We start from the raw sequence: 21,292 nt of genomic DNA, 5'->3' as shown, positions 1-21,292 counted from the left end.
TTTGTCAAATGTCACAGCTATCCCTCCTCTCTAAATCATGCTGACCACCTAGTGACACTCCCACAAACGAAGCAGAACTTCACAGCCCTTTTCCTAAAAAGGATGTTAAAGTATTCAAAGTCAGCAATATCTTTAGACACTTGCAAAAGTGAGTTAGTAAAGCAAACAGGAGCTCTAGAACATAGATTTGTTTATATAAATGATTTCCCCCTCGGGTCCTATAAACCTTGAAAATCCCTCACTCCTCTTCCACCAAGAGCTATATATCATCAGTCTTCTGACCAAGAAGAGTTAGATAAAATTCCCTCCCAACACAGTAACATTTCTCCTGAATTAGGGAAAGGAATAGCTTCTCTCTCTACACCACTTACAGCTTGGGGACAAAAAAATGAGTTGGAATCTCAACTTAGGTAGAAGAAACAACTTACAAGATGGCCATGCTAGCTTGTGCAATAGGTTCCCTTTCTCCTTCCCCATTTCACTAGGTTATTCCAAAACACTACCAAGTATACATTTAAAGTGGACTGCATAGTATCAGAGATGATCAAAAACTACATAGTGGGAAACATACAGGAATTCAGTCAACCAAGTAACTTACCATCTTTGTTCAGCCATTGCTTTCTTTGTCTATAGAGGAGGAGTTTGTTGTGGACATATGGCAAAAGAAGCTTGACACACCAACTCTCCACGCCAAGCTTGTTTTCTATCAGCACTATAGGGCTCCGGTTATACCTGGCTTCAGGACAAGGTATTAACCCAATTTCATCTCTTAAAAATAAACACAAGTAAAATATAATTAGACAACTTATTTTCTTTTACCAATTATTACTCTAAACTTAACAGTCTGCCCACTTCTCCCATTCTACTCAGACCATATTACCCCCCACCCCTCATTTTCTGATTTCTATGTCTTCTACCTCTGCCCACCTTCTTGGTTCTTGAACACACAACCTGGAAACTTCCCAGACATCCCACTTAAATATGCCTTCCTAACTAAATGCCTCATGCAGTAAAATAAACTTCACAAATAAGCTTCTTAAAATCTCTCTGACTCTATGAAGAGGGCAATGCGGTAAATTTTTACCAGCTACATTAAGTAAGGGGCAGTGGTTGCCAATGCGAGGACCTCAGACATCTACAACAGAGCCCATGGCTATTCCCTTATCTTTTAGAAGAAAGTGCTAGGCAGCTCAGATCTTTGAAGCGATCTAGCTAGGGAATTTGATTCAAGATAGAGCTTTGCATCCTAGAGTGTGTAGTCTCCACAGGCTGCATCTCTGTTCCAGTGTATGAAAATTAGATGTGGCCCTTGAGCAAACTTTTGCCAACCTTGCATTGAGGTATATATACTCTTGGTTTCAGCTGGAGACCGAGATATATACTGTATTTATTCATTGGGACAAGATATACTTCATCAACCTTGCAAGCCTGTCATGCAAGTTTACCAGCCCATGCTCAAAAAACCCTATACAACCCTACATGCCCACCCTTTACATGATGGGGGGGAGGGGAAAAGACACTCCTATTTATTCACTCAACCTCACAGCCACTCCACAAAACAAAAAAAATTCATCCCAGGCAAACAGAATTGCAAGACTGCTTTATACACTGTTTTTAACAACAAACAGGCAGGGCTTGTTCAGGGACGAATAAGCCAATATGAGACATACCAAGTTTAGAATGCTGACCAGCAAATAAATGCGTAAAATATATAGATGGCAGTATAAAGAAATTGATTTTAAATTGAACTATAGTTTAATTTGTTTGTCCAATAACTATACAAGCTACCTCAAGAATTAGAACGGTCTTTTGGAAAGCAAGTAGACTAGACTGCTATCAATTTAAGCAGCTGAGTGTTACTGTAGATTATAGCAAGTTTTAAATATTAGAAGGGACATCCAGAGTTTGTGCATGTTTACACTACAGCCCTAAATTGATCTATATTAGGTCGACTTAGCCACTGCAGTAATTATTATGTCCATACTATCCTCCTTCTGTCAGTGGTGTGCATCCTCAGCAGGAGCGCTTCCACCAACTGAACAGGGGCAGTGAGAGCACAGCTTCCTGTTGGGAGCCCAACTGCCCACCCAGGCTCTCGGCTCCCCGCTCCCAGCTGGGAGCAGAGGCCAGCCACCCAGGCTTCTTGGTTCTCTGAGCAGCTAGCCTCCAGGCAGGGATGTAGCTGTCTGGCTTGGAGCCATGAAATTGACAAGACAGCCAACAACCACGTTAGCAACATAGTGTGTACACAGAACACAGATACTGCATGGCTCTAACTACATTACTAACTACTACTTACTGCGTGGCTCTAACTACATAACTAACTACTAACGGACATAAGCCCTATGCCTCTTGTGGAGGTGGAGTTATTATGCTGATGTAGTACGGCACTTACATCGATGGGAGAAAGGCTGTAGTGTGTACACTGACAAAAGCTGCCTTATGTTGACCTAACTGTTTATTGTAGACCAGGCCTTTGTGATGGACACTTTTAGTATTTATGTTTTTGAAATCAAAATAAATCTGATGCAAATCAGACTACACTGCACACAACTGAGCTGCTGGATACACAATACCCAAAAAGCAGATTCCCCGCTCCCCGCCCAAACTGCCCCTGAACTAGAAAGTGGTAAAACTAGCGTCTCTTCATTAATCCACTGTATTTGTTTAATTTTGGAAATAGAAGACTTTTTATTCTGTTTTAGTGTTTAAAAGAATATGTGAATGTCTGAGTAATTCCCACCTATCTCAACATGCTGAGTTGAATGCTCTTCACAAATACAATTTTTCATACCCGAAAGACATAGCTTGGTCAACTTAACTTTTTGTAGATTGGGGCTCAGCGTGAAGTGACAGAAACAACTATAAGCAAGGTTGGGAGCTCTTTTTGTTAGAATATCACTAGGTTCCACCATCTCTGGGTTCGCAGCCTATTACTGTCCAATTTTTAAGTTAAGTTCCCTGCCCCCCCCCACCACCTCCAGGAGCCAGACCTGCTACTGGCCGCTTCCGGGGTGCAGTGCAGTGTCAGAACAGGTAGGGTCTAGCCTACCTTAGCCAGGCAGCACTGCTGATGGGACTTTTAACGGCCCGGTCAGCGGTGTTGACCAGAGCCGCCGTGACCCAGTGCCTTACATTCTGCGACCCAGCAGTTTGAAAACCACTGTCCTACATCACCAAGATTGCTGGACAGTGCACCTCTTTGTAAAAACTAAGACCCTAATCTTGCAAACACTTAAGTGTATGCATAATTCTGCTGATGTGAGCAACCACATTTGGCTTCAGTGGAACCACTTGCAAGTAATGTTATACACAAGGTTAAGTGTTCGTATGTCTGAGGCCAAAGATATTTTGCAATACCATTTTACAAGTTATGCAGATGTTCAAAAATAGAACATAATACGCTGAAACAGTCAGCCTCATTTTCTTTAGTGAAATATGACTCAGCAAGACAAGTCAAGTCAAGATGAGTCTTAGGTTGCATTTTTAATTACAAGAGAAATTAAAAGTAAGGTTTAAAAAAAAAAAAAAAAGGGCAGAAAGATACAAACTCTTCATCCTAATTAAAAACCCAATATGAGAGACAACAACTCAGTTTTACATTCAGCTTAGAACTTTACTTTTTATTGTCTCTTAGTGACTTTAGTGCCCAAGAAGCCTACCTGAATTCTCAAGGGGGTGGGTGTCGACCTACCCAGATTGAAGGGCCCATCCACTCAACCGTGTAAGGCTCAAAGGTTCAAAAGAAGAGTACTGGATGGGGTCACAAAGCAGACAACCCTGGACAGTGCCACTGCTCTGTGAAGGAGTTGGTGGACACGGTCCAGAGGAACTCTGCCCAAATGTGTGAAAAGGGTAGGAAAAGAAAGAAGACCTCACAATCACCAATCACTCACCCTGTTGAGCATCACCCATCCATCACCCGGTCCAGGGAGTTATCTGGGCCAGTGCCAAGGTTGAACTCAGGTCTTATGACTTGGTGGGGCCACAGACGGAGTATGCAGAGATGCAAAATAAAATGCAGCCAGAATCTCAGGAGAAGGTTCTGGAGGAGTCAGAAGATGGGCTGCAACCTGGCAGATTGGAGGTAGGCATGTTCCAGGGTCTCCTTCTCATGGCAGAAGGGGTACAGGTTGGCAAGGCTTTGGAGCAGAGCACGGAGCAGCTCCGGAGCAGTGGAGCTGCAGGTTTTTGCCTGGAGCTGGAGCAGAACCGGAGCACAGCTCCAAAGCCCTGAGCATTGGGGGCACCTGTGAACCATGTCAGCCATGTGCCCATGTTCAGCTTAAGGAGCCCAGCTTGACAATCTTGGACACAGAAGTCCCTTCTTTATCTACAGAACAGATATAACAGCAGCAGCAGCTTTCCCACACTGTCCCACCAATAAGTATCTACCCTGACCTCCCGGTAGCACACTTAAGCATGCTATGCCAGGTCAGTATCAAAGCACACAAACTTTTACTTCTAACCTACTTTTCTCCATGAAGGAAGTTGGAAACAGCAGCACATTCTTAACAAATAAGTGTTTTAGCCTGGTACCCCTGAAATCAAAGGGAGTTTTGACAGCGTAGAATGTGAAAAGAAGCAAAAGCCCTTCTTTAGGTCGCACACAAACATTGACTGTTTAAGTGCATTAATGTCTCACTATAAATTTTATAAAGAGTTTATGGCTAAATCTAGTTTATGGCTAAATCTAAAAAGCCTTATTTCTGACAGCATCCATATGCTACAGTTTAAAGCCTAGCTACCTGCCAAGGCTGCTAGTCACCTTTATGTAATCCTAAGGATTTCTGTCACCTAGAGGAGAGTTATTGTAGCCGTGCTGGTTCCAGGACATTGGAGAGACAAGGAGCGTGAGGTAGTATCTTTTACTGGACCAACTTCTGTCGGCGAAAGAGACAGGCTTTTGAGCTACACAAAGCTTAAGCCCCAATCCTACTATAAATGCTACATGAGTGGACCCCTGAGCCAGGTAGAATCCATTACAGGGTCGGGGCCTCAAGGAGGCACTGTCATTTCAAAATTTAGATTTCTTTAACATTATTTAAGATTAAAAGGAATGTTTCCATGCATTTCCAAAAAAAAAAAAAAAATCCAGTGGAAGCCTCCCCCCCATACACAAATAAATTCTCCCATATTGTGTTTACAAACAATGTGCAGCACTGGGGTGAAACAGTCCAACAGACCTTGTCAATCCAACAGATTAAAAAACAACAGTGGAAAGATCTATGATTTTTATATCGTGCCTATCATCATGGTATGTCAGAGCCCCACACAATCCCAGAACAAAGAGATAATTCTCTACTATCCAAGATGAGAAGGGGGGGGGGGGGGGGGAAACCACCAAAAGAAAATCAAAAAGCATAAAATAGTGAGGCAGAAATTAAATATTTATAATTTGTCCTGTTTCAATAATCAGATTTGTTTTTAATTACTGAGGTTAGACTAATAACTGGTCAGTGTCCCTTTAACCTTACCGACCTCAGGTATGTCGAAATTGATGCCATAAGCCAAGTATACATGACTGCGAAAGAAGTTAACCTAATTAAGGCCGGCGCCTCGGGGAGTCAACAGATCCAGAGGCCGGCCACAGCTGACTTCATCCGTGCGACCTTGGGCGAGACTGGTGAGAAGGGGACTACTGGAATCCGGTCCTTACCCCTCTGGAGCCCACTTTCCCCAGCTGCCAGGCTCGGATCACCTCCCTGGCGGGGGCAGGGAGAGGCGTCAGCAGGGGTGTCTGTGAAGCGCTCAGAGACCCTCGCAGAGAAGACAGCCGGGGTGCTCGTCCCACACCGGGGCGAGGGGCTGGCGGGAGGGGCGGGTCACCCCCACTTTGCTGAGCGGCCCCAGAGCGGAGGGTGCTGCCCCTACCCCGCACGGGACAAGCGGAGACCAAGTCGGCGCCGGGGTCTCCGCTTGGCCCCTGTGGGGCTGCCCCGGGGAAGCTGGAGCCCGGCAGCCGCCGCTCTCCCCCGCAGCCCGGCGAGTCCCCGCGCCGCACTCACATGTGGGGGTTCCGCTTGAAGGCGTTGTTAAGGTCCTTCACCACCCGCTGCACCAGCACCGCCACCTCCTCCGGAGACTCGGCCATCTTCGGCCCCCGCCGCCGAGCGAGGCTAGGCGAAAGCGCTTCCGGGTCGGCGGCCTAGCGAGGAGGAACGAGCCGCTCCCTGGCAACGGCGGCCACCCCGGCCGGGCGGCGGCAGCAGCGGGACAGGCCGGCTCGCCGCGCTCAGCCAGGTTACCCCCTCCCCGCGCCCTTCTGCCCCGCGCGTCGTCGCCTCCCGGCTCCAGCGGCCGTAATCCGAGCCACCAGGCTTGAAAAGAGCCGCGGCACCGCCTGGGCTCTTCCGCCAACCGCCCTGAGCCCCCCCCCCGGGTGTGCCGAGCGTGTCTGGGGTGGAGCTCGCCCTTGCACCAGCCTGACACCGCAATCGCACAGACAAGGGCATGTGGCGGCTTGACGCGGGGATCCGGAGGAGACGGTTACCTGAGAGGATGAGGCCTTATGGTAGCTTGTTCCGACAATTAAAAACCAAATCCCATGTCTCCTCCGAAGGAGGGGTGCGGCGCACCCTGCAGCCCCTGCCCTGCAAACATCTGTGTGCTTATGTTTGCAAACATGAGTAATCCCATCTAAATCGGTGGGATAGCTCGCGTGGGTACGGTTAATGTGCAGAAGCAGAAGCGTTTGCAGCAGGCCCCCTAACTCTTGTAACGCCTGCTTCATGCGTGCTGGTTTTTGTTCCACACGCAGGCTTGTGACTTTGGGTCTTCTTCCCCAAGCTGTTTAAAGGAGGCTTGAGGAGGATCTTGGGTATATAATCGGCAAACATCTTCGTCACTAAACTGAGACCTTTCTGAAAATGCCCCTAAAATTAGTTCAAAATATGACTTTGACTTTAAATGACCCTGATTATGCTTCTAGTTGAGAATTCTTTTAAATAGCTACGCAGCGGTTCTCAGACTGGCCTAGGACTCAAAAGTGGGTCACCACCCTGTTTTAATGGGGTCGCCAGGGTTGGCATTAGACTTGCTGGGGCCAAAGCCCAGTCCCACTGCCCCGGGGCCAAAGAAGCCCAGGGGCTTCAGCCCTGGGTGGCAATGCTGAGGGTACAGTCTCCCCCACCTGGGGCTGAAGATCAGGCTTTGGCTTTCCCCTGTCCCCCCACCTGGGGCAGTGGGGTTCAGGCAGGCTCAGGCTTTAGTTCCCTCTCCCCCACCCCTTTGGGTCGTGTAGTAATTTTTGTTGTCAGAAGGAGGTTGCAATGCAATGAAGTTTGAGAACCTCTGAGCTAGATAAATCTGTCACTTTAAAATCTTTCTTAGGATATCAAATAGATCAAATAATATTTGTAATCTTTTTTTTTTAAAGTTTGACAATGAAGTTTATTTTCCTATTTTATTCTTAACTTGGAAAATATTAAACATTTTATTGAGAGGTAATAGAAACAAAGGAGTGCCTTTTGTTTACTTCTCTGTGGACTGTAGTGATATAAATTGGATTGCAGATCACCTGATTTTTGTTTGGCGTCGCAATGACATTTACTCAAGGAAGGAATTCATAGGTTTCTGTAGTAAAAGATATTGAAAATACTAGCAGTTTTATGAAAAAAGAGAAAACCTGTTAATTTTTATAGGATAGAATCTTAATGCTGTATATATGCTATGGAAGACATCACCAGAAGGCAACGTTACTGTTGGACCTGTTCTGTGCATGACAGACTCAGAATTTGAACTCTCTTCTTGCTGGCCCTGTCCATTAAATATTAAAGAGGCAGGATTTTCTATGGTGTTTTGTCTCTGTTCTTTTTAAAATTTTTGTACTTCAAAAATATTTTATGATTTTTTTTTTTCTGTTCAAGGCATGGTGTAAGCAACACTAAGCATTACTTTACCCGTGGTCACTTTGCATGCAGTTCCCATACAATCCATCTTCTCTGTAAGTACAATGTTGAAAAATGTTATAAATTGCATGCATGAAAGTAATGTTGAATACCTAAAACATTATAATAAAACATATCCTAAACCTAAACCCTACATTTTAAAAAAGTCTCAAAAATATAAATCATTATCCAAAACACAAACCAGAAAAACCAATTTGGTATACATAGGTAAAAAATATTATCACAAAACAGCCGAATAGCGTGAGTTCTGGGGTTCTTAATAAGTAGTCACAGACAAACTTTCTTTACTCCAAGATTTTCATTGGCAAAAACAATTTCCATAGGCAAACAAAAACCACGCAATAAACAAGCAAACTTACACTACCACAGGCATACCAGATGTCATGTTTCAGCCTACTTTTTATTGCCTCTCCAAAAATCTTAGGCTTAAGTGTTGTCATTTTCTGAATTTGAGAATATGTCATTAATATTAATATAAAAGGCATATAAACTTGCTCTTTAATATAGTTCATTTTCACCTCCTGGTCATTTATCCTCTTGTTGCCTTGAGCTGTGTTGCATTCCAGGTCATCCTTCCGCTACAGGATACAAGTAACTCGTATTTAGAGTTCTTCAGATCCTGAGAGAGAACATTAGGGCCCTGGCATGAATCAGTTTCACACTTGATCTACAATTCTGACTGCATTGTTCACTTGGAGTTGAGATCACTTGTGACTAAATTTAATTCCCTTCCTTTTCTGCTGGTGTTCAATGGTCAGTCCAGTTGCTCACTCAAGTCAGTAACCCATACAGGTCAGGCATACACACAGACACTATGGGCTACCCTATTTTGGAACTCCAAAAATATTCTTAAATGCCAGGACCTGATCATGCAAACACACGCTTAAAGTTAAGCATGTGTGAATAATCCCATTGCCTTCAAGTTAAAGTTAAACAAGTGCATAAGTATTTACAGGACTAAGGCATTAGGTGTAATGTGCACATAGGAGCTTTAACACAGTTTAATATGCTTTACATTTAAAGCTTTGGTTACTGTTGTTTTAAAATAAACTGTTTTTTCCCTTCCCTTCAGTTCTTTTTTTGTCATATAAACGAGCAACAGCCATATTAATGTGCACTTGCTCATTTATATGTAAAACTAGCAATTTATACATTTGTTATTCTAATATCCAATCTAATCCCTAAAACATAAGGACTAAACTGTGCCCCCCGATATACATGTATATCTCTCATGGACTTCAGAGAGAGTTATACTCACTTATCTGAGGGCTAGAACTTGGCTATAAATGAAGATTTTAACCTTAACTCTACACCACAAATCTATTGTATTTTGTTGTCATTTTCCAAAAATTATAACTTACTACTCTTATGTATCCTGTAATGACTAAAACTGAATGTTATGATAAAGAGGACTAAAGTTTAATTTAATCATTTGAAAGCTTGCAATGTCGTCGTCATCATCCTCTTCATCCTCACCATCACCACCACCAAGGCGACCTGGTAGACCCACCATATATTCCCCGTCAGAAAAAAAAAGGAGGAGAAAGAGTCTAGAGAGAAAAAGGGCTCAATCAAGGATATGTATAAGAGAACAAATAGGAAGATGGATGTCACTTAGGGAAACGCTTAATGTCTTCTCACATGCTGAAGTTGCCAAGTTTTTGCTAGACTTGTAAGTAATTCAGATGTCCTATATATTAAATATCGTCATCTAAAGAGAAATGTGAATTTTATTCTGATTGGTTTCTTTTTGATACTTTCATCTTATTTTGTAATATAGATATGACAGTTATGAAAACCGAGATGTGTGCAAGGAATCGGAAGTGAAAATACAGGCAGTGGATGGAAACTCAACATTAAATGCAGAAGAGGATGTGCCAGAGACCTCTTTAACAGCAGGCACCGAAAGGTGACTTAAAATCCTTTTTAAATTTTTTTCTCTTCGTTTTTTCCATGAAATTGTGTAAAAATAAAAAAGCATTGATAGTGAAATAACTCCCATTCATGTGATCATTCCTCTAGGCCAGGGGGTCCCAAACTTAGTTTGGAGCTGGTTCAGGGTAAGCCCCTGGCGGGCCATGAGATGCTTTGTTTACCTGAGCGTCCACAGGTACAAGTCCACTTGCAGCTCCCAGTGGCCACAGTTCACCATTTCCGGCCAAAGGGAGCTGCAGGAAGCTGTGGCCTGGCCCGTGCTGCTTCCCGTAGCTTCCATTGGTTGGGAACAGCAAACTGTGGCCACTGGGAGCTGCGAACAGCCGTACCTGTGAACACTCAGGTAAACAAAGTGTCTCGCAGCTCATTAGGGGCTTACCCTGAACCAGCCCCGAACCAAGTTTTGGAACCCCTGCTCTAGGCCATGGTGCCACCCACCTCGTGGGGCTGCTTTCTTGTGGGCCAAAGCTAGGTTGATGTATATGTGAGTGGTCAGAATTAGGATCTTAGTCCTGCAAGACACTGAGCAACCTAAACTGTAGGATGAGTCCTCTCAATTTCCTTGTAAGCTGAGGGCGCTTACAGGTCTCAGTCCCTAATTTGTACTAATGCAGCCTATGGATAAAGATTCATACAGCTCTGTGAAGATGCAAATAATTACATAAGTACTGAGCATTAGAGTCCTTTTTCTTCTCTCCCACATCTCTAATCTCTCCGTAACTCTCCCTTCTCCATGACTTCCCTAGCAAAATGCTACAGGAGGCCACTCCCTGGAATGCCATCCTTGATCTTAGATAATTAGTCCATTCTGCTGTGTCTTCCAAGAAAGTGGAGGTTGCTCTATCCTTTGCAGTAGGCCTCAACTCAGTAGGACATTTTGCGTGAGAAGAAGAGAAGGACTTTGTCTTCTATGACTCATGTAATTCTGGATAATGTGATATTATTAGTCCTGCCTCAGCACAGGGGGATGGGCAAGATGACCTCTTTTGGTCCCTTCCAGACCTACATTTCTATGATATTAGGAATTTTACATAATGTTTTACAAATCTGAGTTAACTATATGGAATTGCATAAATATTCTGTATGCTAATTTTAATTTTCAAATAAGACAATGAAATTTAAAGGAGAGGTTATAAGTATACTGGGCAATAGCACATTTACATTCAGTGCAAAAGAGATCAGAATAAATTATCATTTTCTCACTTTTCAGTGATTGACCCACCTATCCCTCAAAGTATTTACGAATGGGACTTCTTTCGTGTATTAACTTACTACGTACAGTTCTCTTGTCCAAAACTTTAAAATCATGTGTGAATTCACTATGCAAAATGTCTATACTAAAAGTTCAGTGTTGTAAAATTTGCATTGCAAAAATCCAGTGTTTCCCATCTGAAGGCAAGGTGGGTTTTTTGGATGGTTTGCTTTATTATTTTATATAATGAGATGATGATGTAAGTAGCTGAGACACTTGCATCTTGATTATATGGTATATCCATGGTTTGCTACATGGTGAAGAATCTCAGCAATGTAGAATTTTATTTCCAAGGATAAATTTAAATGTTTATTAAATGTTGCTTCTTTTGGCTAAATTTATTTAACAGATTGCCATGTGAAGATTTAGAGGATGAATCAACAGACAGTTCAGGGGAGGACTGTACTATTGATAATGACTATGACCTTTCTAAAAGGTAAGTAGTATTTTAAGATACTATATTGTTGAGTTATATTTGGTATAACAGTGTATTAAAACTGGAAGTACGAAATAAAAAGTTATATATGCTATTTGCCATCAATCTAAGTTGTTTGCTTCATTGTAAATGTCACACACCTTGTTAGTGACTTAGACTGGTCTGACTCATAATAATTTTTGCTTTCTAATTCTCATGCCCCGAAGCTCTGCAGGGTAGTGTTTTAATGTGTTCCCATTTAAATTTAAAAAAACTAATTCATTTTAGGCTTTCTAAAATCTTTTTTTTTTCCTTCTTTACATTTACCTTTTTAAAAAAACAGCAACACCTGAACCCAGTTTTTTTCAGGGTCTAAATTACTCAGTGTGTCTTAATTCATGTGTTATATTTATAATGCATTCTAATTGTCTGTATTTGTTTAGTTTTTCTTCAGTTAAACACTTGAAAAATGTGTCTATAGCAGAGGATATATTGAGTATTACAGATGAATGTGATGATGGGTCACAAGGTGACTTTATAGAAACCTTTGAGGAGACAACTCATGATATGACTTTGGATGACACCCAGGATATTTCTCATGAAAAAATTCACATTGTTTATGAACGATCCCTTCTTCAACTAGCCAAAAAAATTGTTGTACCAAAATGTATGTTTTGTGCTGGTGAAGTTGATATTTCTGTACAGCCTGTTTCCTCCTGTGTGCATTTGATATGGGTGAGTAATATATCTTGTAAATCTCTCTCTCTCTCTAACTACTTCACAATATGTTAATAGTAGTTTAATTTTCTATGGTCCTGATCCTGCAATCAGATCCACATGCAGGGGAGGGATAGCTCAGTGGTTTGAGCATTGGCCTGCTAAACCCAGGGTTGTGAGTTCAATCCTTGAGGGGGCCATTTGGGGATCTGGGGCAAAATTTGGGGATTGGTCCTGCTTTGAGCAGGGGGTTGGACTAGATGACCTTCTGAGGTCCCTTCCAACCCTTATAGTTTATATCTATGTGCAGAGCCCTGTGGAGTTTCACTGACTTAAATGAAACCCCATGGATCCTGCACAGTATCCTTTTGAAAATAATTACTTCCACAAAGGTCAGCCCACATGGGTCTAATTACAGGAGTGAGACCTTAGTGCTTATTTTTAATATCCTCGGGCCTGTTTCTGCATATCCTAATTTGGTCAGTAGTTCTCACTTGCTAAAGTAATTACGTTGAGCCCAATGGGGTTACTCAGATGAGTAAGGACTACTTACGTAAGTAAAGGTGTACAAGATAAGTCCCTATGTTTTCCGATGTGAGCTTTTCTATATCTTTTATTTTATCATATATCATATCCTATCATTGAGTGGACATACTTAAATAGGGTCCAAAATGTATATATTGTAAAGTCAAGCTTTCAAAAAACTGAAGACCAATAAAAATATTTCCAGAATAAAAAAAAAAATGAAATAAGCAAATATTATCCCTGCAGTCTCTTTGAAACCCTGGCGTTGTAACACTAAGAACTGGAAAGTGAAGGTGACTTTACAAGAAGCTAAACAAATTCATTGGTTTTTTTTTTTTTTTATTGTTCCAGTTGAGAGACATGTAAACAGTAAATAAAAAGCATAAATAGTAATGAGTTCATTGGATTTCTAAAATTCTTTAATTTTTAAGGAGTTGATAGTAATATATGTAAGATTCTTTATTATCAGTGTTTTGTTTTGTTTTTTAATTAAAAGTGCCCCTTAAAACTATCCATATAATTCTAGATCTAATTTTTAGTCTTGTGGCTTGTTGTAATGCAAACAATAAGGACACGGCCTCACTTATTTCTTTTTGTTTTATTCTTTTGCTTAACTTTCAACACGTCTAGAAATGTAGTGCAGGACATATAGCATTTGAATGGTCTTCTCAACCCTTGGTAAAAGGACAGACACATGCAGGAGACCTTGCTTTATCTGCTGCAATCATATTGTCAGGAAACAATTTTGGAAAAATTTCACAAATGGCAAACTTTATGAAGTTGACATTCGTAAGTGCAAGTACATTCTTCAGAATGCAACGTCACTTTATTGTTCCAACTATAGAATCCTTCTGGTGTCGAATGAAGCAACACATTTTAGAGGAACTACATGGGAAGGAAGTAGTCATTATGGGTAAATAAAGCCTTTCAAAACTTACTTGTTTTTTGGATACCTCATCCAAATTTGTTCCTTGATTTTTTAAAAATATTCTTAATACATTTATTAAAATAAGTAACCTTGGTTTTATTTCTCTCAGAATAAAACTTTTCTATTTAATTCTTAATGTGCAGGAGATGGACACATGGATGGCCCTGGCCACTCTGCACAGTATTGTGTATACTCATTCATGGATTTAGAAACTAAACAAATTTTAGCTATTGAAATAGTGGATAAACGCAAAACGCAACTGAACTCCCCATTTATGGAGAAGGAAGCCTTTCGAAGAGGATTACAAAAGTTGTTGGATGAACAGCTAATGGTCAAAGAAGTGGTTACTGATTCACACTCTCAAATCTCTGCTTTGATAAGTAACTATCATTCTTAACTTTTTATAAAGGCTCTACAAAACTCTGTAAGTTCAAGGCATACTGTTAGATAGTTTAGGCCCAACATTTTACTTTCCTGAAAAATCATCTCTTTGAAAATAGCTGCTGGATTTTCAATTTGTATTTTTAAAAAGAAATCCATTATACCAATCTCTGAAGAATTAAAACTGTGGTTCCCTTTTTTTGTGTGACTAACGCAAAAAGAATGTTTACTAATGTTGCTGTCCACTATTGGCTTCCAGTAGTTTACTACCTGGAGGTTAAATTTCTTCCCTCAGAACTGGGAGTGCAACTCCCAGTAATGTCAGTTGGAATTGCCCATAGGTATCTGAAGAGAGAGTTTGGTCCTAGCAGCCCGGATTTTGCTTTAAACAAATAAGTAATTATTATTCGAACAAGTAGTCCCATTGACTTCCATAAGACTGTTTCTGAAGGAAAGGATTTCCAGCATTTGTATTTAACACTGTTCACAAAGCACTGCTGAACTAATCAGTGATAGCGCATAAACAAGGAAATAAAAACCAGCATTTTAATGTCAGACTGTTAAATATACAAGGTAGGAAGAATCAGTATTTGCCAGATAGGAAGGACATAAGGAAAGACACTTCACTATCAAGTTTCTAAAAAAGTTTTGCTGGAGCTGGTTGAAAAATGGGGAGGCTTTCTTTGGAAATTTTTGATTTTCGGCAGAAATTCAAAAATTAAAAATGCTGCTGTACTGTCTCATGGGAGCTGTAGTTTGGGCTCCTCAAGTTCTCATTCTTCTCTATATACCCATAATCCGACCATTTCACCATCCTATGATGTACTCAGGTCTTCCTACTTGGACAGAGGAAGTGGATGTATGATATCATAGTAGTCTCTGGCCATGGTGCATCATGTGGTATGGCTGAAAGTGGGGCCCATACAAGAGAATGGGGACATGAGGCAACCTAAGTACATCTCCAAGGAGGCACTGCAGGAGCATTCATAAATCAAGATATTTTGGTTTTCAGCCGAAAAATTGAAATTTTCTGTGAGAAAAAAATGTAGTAAAAAATACAATTTTCTGTTGAAAAACATTTTTAACAGAAAGTTTTCAACCAGTTTTAAAACTCTGTAGTTGACAGTGTACTTTTAAGGCTTACTTCTGTATTATTTTTCTACTATACTACTTTAATTATGTAACTAGAATTTCAGCTAAGTCAGATAACACGAAGTATAATGTATTTCAAGCCATACATAAGGGTCAAAATTAGGGCTGTCTGTTTATCGCAGTTAGCTCACGTGATTAACTCAAAAAAATCATGATTAATTGCAGTTTTAATTGCACTATTAAACAATAGAATATTTAATAGAATATAATTAAGCAATTGACATTTATTAAATATTTTGGAAGTTTTTCTACATTTTCAAATATTTTGTTTAAATTTAGAACACAGAATACAAAGTGTATAGTGCTCACTTTATATTATTATTTTTATTACAAATATTTGCACTGTAAAAATGATAAACACAAGAAATAGTATTCTTCAGTTCACCTCATATATGTACTATAGTGCAGTCTCTATCGTGGAAGTGTAACTTAACAATGTAGATTTTTTTTTTTTTTGGTTACATAACTGCACTCAAAAACAAAACAATGTAAAACTTTAGAGCCTACAAGTCCACTCAGTCCTACTTCTTGTTCAGCCAATCACTAAGGCAAACAAGTTTGTTTACATTTACGGGCGCTAATGCTGCCCTCTTCTTATTTACAAATGTCACCTGAAAATGAGAACAGGTGTTCGCATGGCACTGTTGTAGCAGGCATTGCTAGGTATTTATGTGCCAAGTATGCTAAACATTCGTATGCCTCTTCATGTTTTGGATACTATTCCAGAGGACATGCTTCCATGCCGATGTTGCTCATTTAAAAAAAAAAATACATTAACTAAATTTGTGACTGAACTCCTTGAGGGAGAATTGTATGTCTCCTGTTCTGTTTTACCTACATTCTGCCATATATTTTGTGTTATGGCAGTCTTGGATGATGACCCTGCACATGTTGTTCGATTTAAGAACGCTTTCACTTCAGATTTGACAAGATGGAAAGAAGGTACCAATGTGAGATTTCTAAAGATAGCTACAGCACTTGACCCAGGGTATAAAAATCTGAATTGCCTTCCAAAATCTGAGAGGGACGAGGTGTGGAGCATGTTTTCAGAAGTCTTAAAAGAGCAACACTCAGATGTGGAAACTACAGAACCCAAACCACCAAAAAAGAAAATCAATCTTTTGTTGGTGGCATCTGACTCAGATGATGAAAATGAATGTGCATCATTCCACGCTGCTTTGTATTGTTATTGGGCAGAACCCTTCATCAGCATGGAAGCATGTATTCTGGAATGGTGGGTGAAGCATGAAGGGACATATGAATCTTTACCGCATCCGGTATGTAAATATCTTGCAACACTGGCTACAACAGTGCCATGCGAACTCCTGTTCTCACTTTCAAGTGACATTTTAAACAAGAAGTGGGCAACATTATCTCCCACATGTAAACAAACTTCTTTGTCTGAATGATTGGCTGAACAAGAAGTAGGACTGATTGGAGTTCTAGGCTCTAAAGTTTTACATTGTTTTATTTTTGAGTGCAGTTATTTTTTTTGTATACAATTCTACATTTGTAAGTTCAACTTTCATGATAAGAGATTGCACTACAGTACTTGTATGAGGTTAATTGAAAAATTCTGTTTTTTTCTTTTTTACAGTGCAAATATTTGTAATAAAAATAAATAAAGTGAGCACTGTACACTTTTTATTCTGTGTTGTAAATGAAATCAATATAGTTGAAAATGTAGAAAACATCCAAAAATATTTAAATAAATGGTATTCTATTATTGTTTAACAGAGTGATTAATTGTGATTAATTTTTTATAATCACTTGACAGCCCTAATCAAAATCCATCCAAAGGTTCTGGTGATGTAAATCTTGGAAAAATATCTTAAAATAGTCTGTTAAAGTTGTCAGAACCCCCAAGTGGAATAATAGGTCTAGCTTTTTTCTATAGATATGCCTACGCTGCAAAAAAAAAAAAAGTGTGTTTGTTAGCCAACTCAGGTTAAAATAGCAGTGAAGGCACAGCAGCTTGGCTTTTAAATTTGGATTAGAAACTTAAATTCAAATTCAGGCTCCCCTAGAAACTTGAACTTAAGCTATTAAAAAGCCATGTCTTCACTGCTGTTAGAACCCAAATTAATATTGCACTTTTTTTTTCCAGAGTAGACATATCTTACATTTTTGGGGTACAGTATCTAATGCGGATGGAAATCTGTGATACCCCTAAAAATCACGAGAAGTGCTGACTCATGATAGAGTACTGATGCTTGTAAGTTACAGGAGCTGTTATGTATAATTATGTAAACAATTTACAACAACTGTTCTTTTTACAATTAAGTTTTCATATTGCTGTCCAAAAAGGACTGAAAACTAAATTGTATTTGCTTTTATTTTAAATGGCATTATAAAATGTACTTTTAAAAAATTATATATGTTTCTGCTATCAGACATTTGTGTTCAACAGGCTTCCTTTCTTAACATTGTTATTATCCAGGTGTGTTAAACTGCTGTAGTGATCACTGAGCTTTAAGTCAGTTGTCTTCTATATGCTCTGCCAATGTGCATTTGGGGAAAATTCTGATAAATGAATTTTGAAAAAGTAAAAGGTTTGATTTCACATAGGAGCTATGAATAAACTGAACAGCGATGAAAGATAAATCTAATTATTATGTATTTTTTTTATCCACAGCAAAGAAATTCCCCTGTGTAATCCATTCATATGACATATGGGGTGGTGCCAAAAATCTTGGACATAAATTAATTGAGGTAACATTTCTCTGAGTACAGAATAACTATGTATTTTGTAGTTACTTGTAATGGTATAATACAATTTATCATAGTACATTCAAAACATAGTATTTGACTTAATATCTCAGGGGTTTGATAATAAGATATAGAGTCTTTAACAGGTTCAAATCCAGCCCAGGTCAGTTGTGGTAGAATGCTATCACTAATGGATATGTAGTCAGTTCTGTGAAATATGTATGATGATCTCAGTTAATTTCTATGGGACAGATCCTCAGCTGATGTAACTTGTCATAGCTCTGTTGACTTTTAGTACCACTGAAGTCATTGGAGCTATGGCAATTTACATCAACTTAGGATCTGCCTCTCAGTATCCATAGCAGAAAAACCACCATAATTGATCCTAAGAGGCCTCCATTATCGCAGTCTCAGTATACCGGCAAAGAGTGAATGGTCTGGAGATGAACTAATCTCTCATCATTAGAGGTGTTTTTTTTTCCACATCAGTCAGGCAATGTGGAAAAGCTTATATTTCCATTATCTGTGCTGTACTATTATTATGATAGTTTATATTATGGCATTGGCCATAATTTGGTAGGTGTTGTACAGAATACAGGAAGACACTCTCTCTGCCTACAGAAGTGTTTACTATATGTCATTTCAGTAGATAAGTAGAGGACACACACAGGCAAGCCTTTTTGTCTTTAATAGTTATGCATATCTTTATTTTTCAGGCTAGCAGACAGAAAGATTGTCGCCGTCTTTTACAATGGTGTTCAGATATTGTCAATTATTTCTGGTTTTGCTGCAAGGAAGCAAATTCATATGAAAAATTTATTGTAAGTTGTAATTTAGAGTTAAATTGTAATATTCCAATACAATATTTTACTGCAGTAAATTACATTTTATTATCATGGTTTCTTAACATTGTAGGGAATGTGGTGTGGCTTAGTTCATCATGTGGTCAATGAACATCAGTGGGCTAGTGGAAACGGCATCATTGAGGGACGGTGCAAACATGGTCCTCAAATGGATGAAAGAGAAAAGGAATGGCTAGAAAAGGGAAGCAAACCTCACACTGAAATGTGCAGAATAATTTTGGATAAAAAGTTTCTGAGAAACATCCCATACTTTCTACAGTTTAGGTATAACGAATTTGAATTGTGGATGTTAGGCTGTCTTTGTTTCCTCCAAATTATTCTCTTCCCTTCCTACTAAAAATGAATGTAGACTGTGTGCCAAAAAAGGTAGTTTTGCATATATACTAAATCATTCAAACTCTCATTTAGTAGTACTAAACCACGTAACACAGTTGAAGCTAAGTGAATTTTAAATGTAACAATTGTAACTTGAGGAAAAGTTACTTGCTAATAAAAGAAAAAGTCTTTCTACACTTCATTAATATTTCTGTGCAAGTTATATAGTGTCTTCCTGATAATTTTAGTAATATGTTAAAGATGTTCTGAAAAACAAATCATATATTTATTTTTATAAAGATCCACATTTGATCTGGAACAGTTTCAGCAGCATGTGCATATGTATGCTCCCAAAAGTTTTGAATACTCCTATCCAGTGTACAGAGCAAGATGTTTTTTGGCTGCTATTGATTACAATATGCATTTGAACCGGCAAACCATGCACAATCAACAGAATCAGTTAATGTAAGTCTGTCATTGCACTAATCTATTGTTTCTTTTTTTTTAGTTAATAGTTGCAGTTAATTGTCATTTGCTCTAAGAAATGAGCTTGTACTGTTACCTACAGCATTACACACACACTATTGACTAAATTTCTTGCTGAATTCAGGGGAGTTATGCCAGCAGAGAATTTGCTTTTTCTTATGTTAATACAAAGTTCAGGATTCTACATAATTTGCATGAGCGAGAGAGAGGGAACACACAGCTAGAGACAATTCAGCACTTGGACAAGTGTGCTCAAAAAGTACATGGTTCAGCCACAGTTTCAGCCTGTAGTAGCTAGTATGAACCTATGATGCTCACTAAGAAGCTACAGAGAAATAGTAAATACAACCAGTTGCTTTTCCACCTCCCTCAGATGGTGTCTTTGTCGGTCAATTTTATGCTGTGTTTGGATCCCCTGCCCACCTCAATCACTCCTTTACTCAATAATTGCTCAGCTGCAGCACAGAGAACCTTTATAAGTTTGACTTTGGAGAATGACCTAAAATTAATCTCCGAAAAGTCACTACACATAGGCCTCGCTGAGTTGTGTGAGCATGAATACAAAGTGGGGGAATGGGGTATATGTGAATAATCTGCCTTGTATCAGTTGATGTCAATCTTTTCCTCAGTGTAAATTGGTGAAGCTCCATTGACTTCAATTGTAAACAAAAGGATAGAGACTAATTACATTTTTGCAGGCTTTTCGGGGCTGATCTTGTAGCCCTTTTACTACACAAATTTCCCCACAGAAGTTAGTGTGTGAGTAGAGTTTGCAGGACTGAGGCCTTTAATTTATACATACTTATGGATGAAAACATGTATTTCTGTAATTATGTTGTTATATTCAGCATTTTTTCTCCTAATAAAACATTTCTCCCCCTTTTTTATTTTTCTAATAGATACCGTAGAATTTACCATAGGAAATCTGGGAGATGGACCTTGGTACCCAAGAAAGAAAATAAGCATTATGTATATATTGATGACATAATGGAGGAGATATTTCAACGCCGTTTGGGGATATAGCAAGAGGTCCTGAAGGCGAAACTTCTGAAACCAAATATTTCAAGACCAATTGCAAATTGCCTCCTTTCACAATTAAAAAAACCCCAAACTTCTCCAGGCTTATATTTATTGGAATTACCTATGGTAATGCTTTGGTTGTTTAGGAAGATATAGTTATTTAACCTTTTATTCTTGGGGAGTGGGAAGTAAACTATTTGTAGCGGTATTAATATCCATTTCTCGTGGGGCTGGTTTAATAGTCAAGTTATAATAACTTGCTAACCTTTTAATTGTGTGCCTGTGTATATACACACACACTATAACTTTTTAATTTTGGGAACAATGTTTCTCAAAGATGAAAACTACTTTTTGATAAAAGTGATATGCACATTGTTTATGTATGATAAATTGTTTTCAGTATGAGTGATATAATGTCATAGATTACAAACTTTTGTATTTATTTCAAATAATCAGTGTCATTAAATAAAAAAGATACTGTTAGGTCTGTTGGGCCCAAAATTTCATTTACCTTAACATTGTAATAATTTTATAACGATTGTATGAATGTAGTGGTTTTTCATTTTTGCATTGTTTTGCTAATATGTCATTAATCCTTACAATTCCTTTGTGGGTTTAGGTGTTATTCTACTGGTGGGAAGCTGAGAAAGGAGTTAGGTGACTTGTCCAAGGTCACAGAGGGAC

General features: G+C 39.2%; 2 protein-coding genes across 10 annotated transcripts in view; one reads left to right on the top strand and one right to left on the bottom strand.

The window, feature by feature from the left end:
* PTAR1 (protein prenyltransferase alpha subunit repeat containing 1) overlaps nt 1-6,365 on the bottom strand; it is a 183,537-nt gene extending 177,172 nt beyond the window's left edge. For 2 of the 7 annotated variants that reach the window (XM_073345206.1, XM_073345207.1), the window contains exons 1-2: nt 6,009-6,363; nt 599-768 (exon numbers count right to left, since the gene is read on the bottom strand). In XM_073345206.1, coding sequence (XP_073201307.1) covers nt 599-768; nt 6,009-6,094 — 256 coding nt within the window. In that variant the 5' untranslated portion in view covers nt 6,095-6,363. Of the gene's footprint in view, nt 1-598; nt 769-5,481; nt 5,647-6,008 lie in introns of those variants that run through there. The other 5 variants (XM_073345205.1, XM_073345208.1, XM_073345203.1 and 2 more) reach the window with 5 other exon arrangements.
* Nucleotides 6,046-21,060, top strand: LOC140911675 (uncharacterized). Of its 3 annotated transcripts, none has more exons than XM_073345187.1 (13): nt 6,046-6,243; nt 7,869-7,945; nt 9,350-9,582; nt 9,691-9,819; nt 11,447-11,533; nt 11,956-12,247; nt 13,385-13,667; nt 13,826-14,062; nt 17,851-17,927; nt 18,641-18,745; nt 18,840-19,051; nt 19,403-19,567; nt 20,488-21,060. In XM_073345187.1, exons 3-13 carry the CDS (start codon nt 9,356-9,358, stop codon nt 20,609-20,611), a joined length of 1,938 nt encoding a protein of 645 aa, XP_073201288.1. In that variant the 5' UTR covers nt 6,046-6,243; nt 7,869-7,945; nt 9,350-9,355; the 3' UTR covers nt 20,612-21,060. The 3 variants fall into 3 exon arrangements, with proteins under 3 accessions (XP_073201288.1, XP_073201287.1, XP_073201289.1); XM_073345186.1 differs by having other exon boundaries at nt 6,046-6,514; XM_073345188.1 differs by lacking the exons at nt 18,840-19,051; nt 20,488-21,060 and having other exon boundaries at nt 6,080-6,514; nt 19,403-19,502.
* The last annotated feature ends 232 nt before the right edge of the window (nt 21,061-21,292 follow it).

Source organism: Lepidochelys kempii, chromosome 5 (genome assembly GCF_965140265.1).
Source record: "Lepidochelys kempii isolate rLepKem1 chromosome 5, rLepKem1.hap2, whole genome shotgun sequence".
In the NCBI taxonomy this organism is placed as follows: domain Eukaryota; kingdom Metazoa; phylum Chordata; order Testudines; family Cheloniidae; genus Lepidochelys; species Lepidochelys kempii.
Note: the sequence above shows the minus strand (reverse complement) of the source record. Positions and strands in the feature narration are given on the sequence as shown.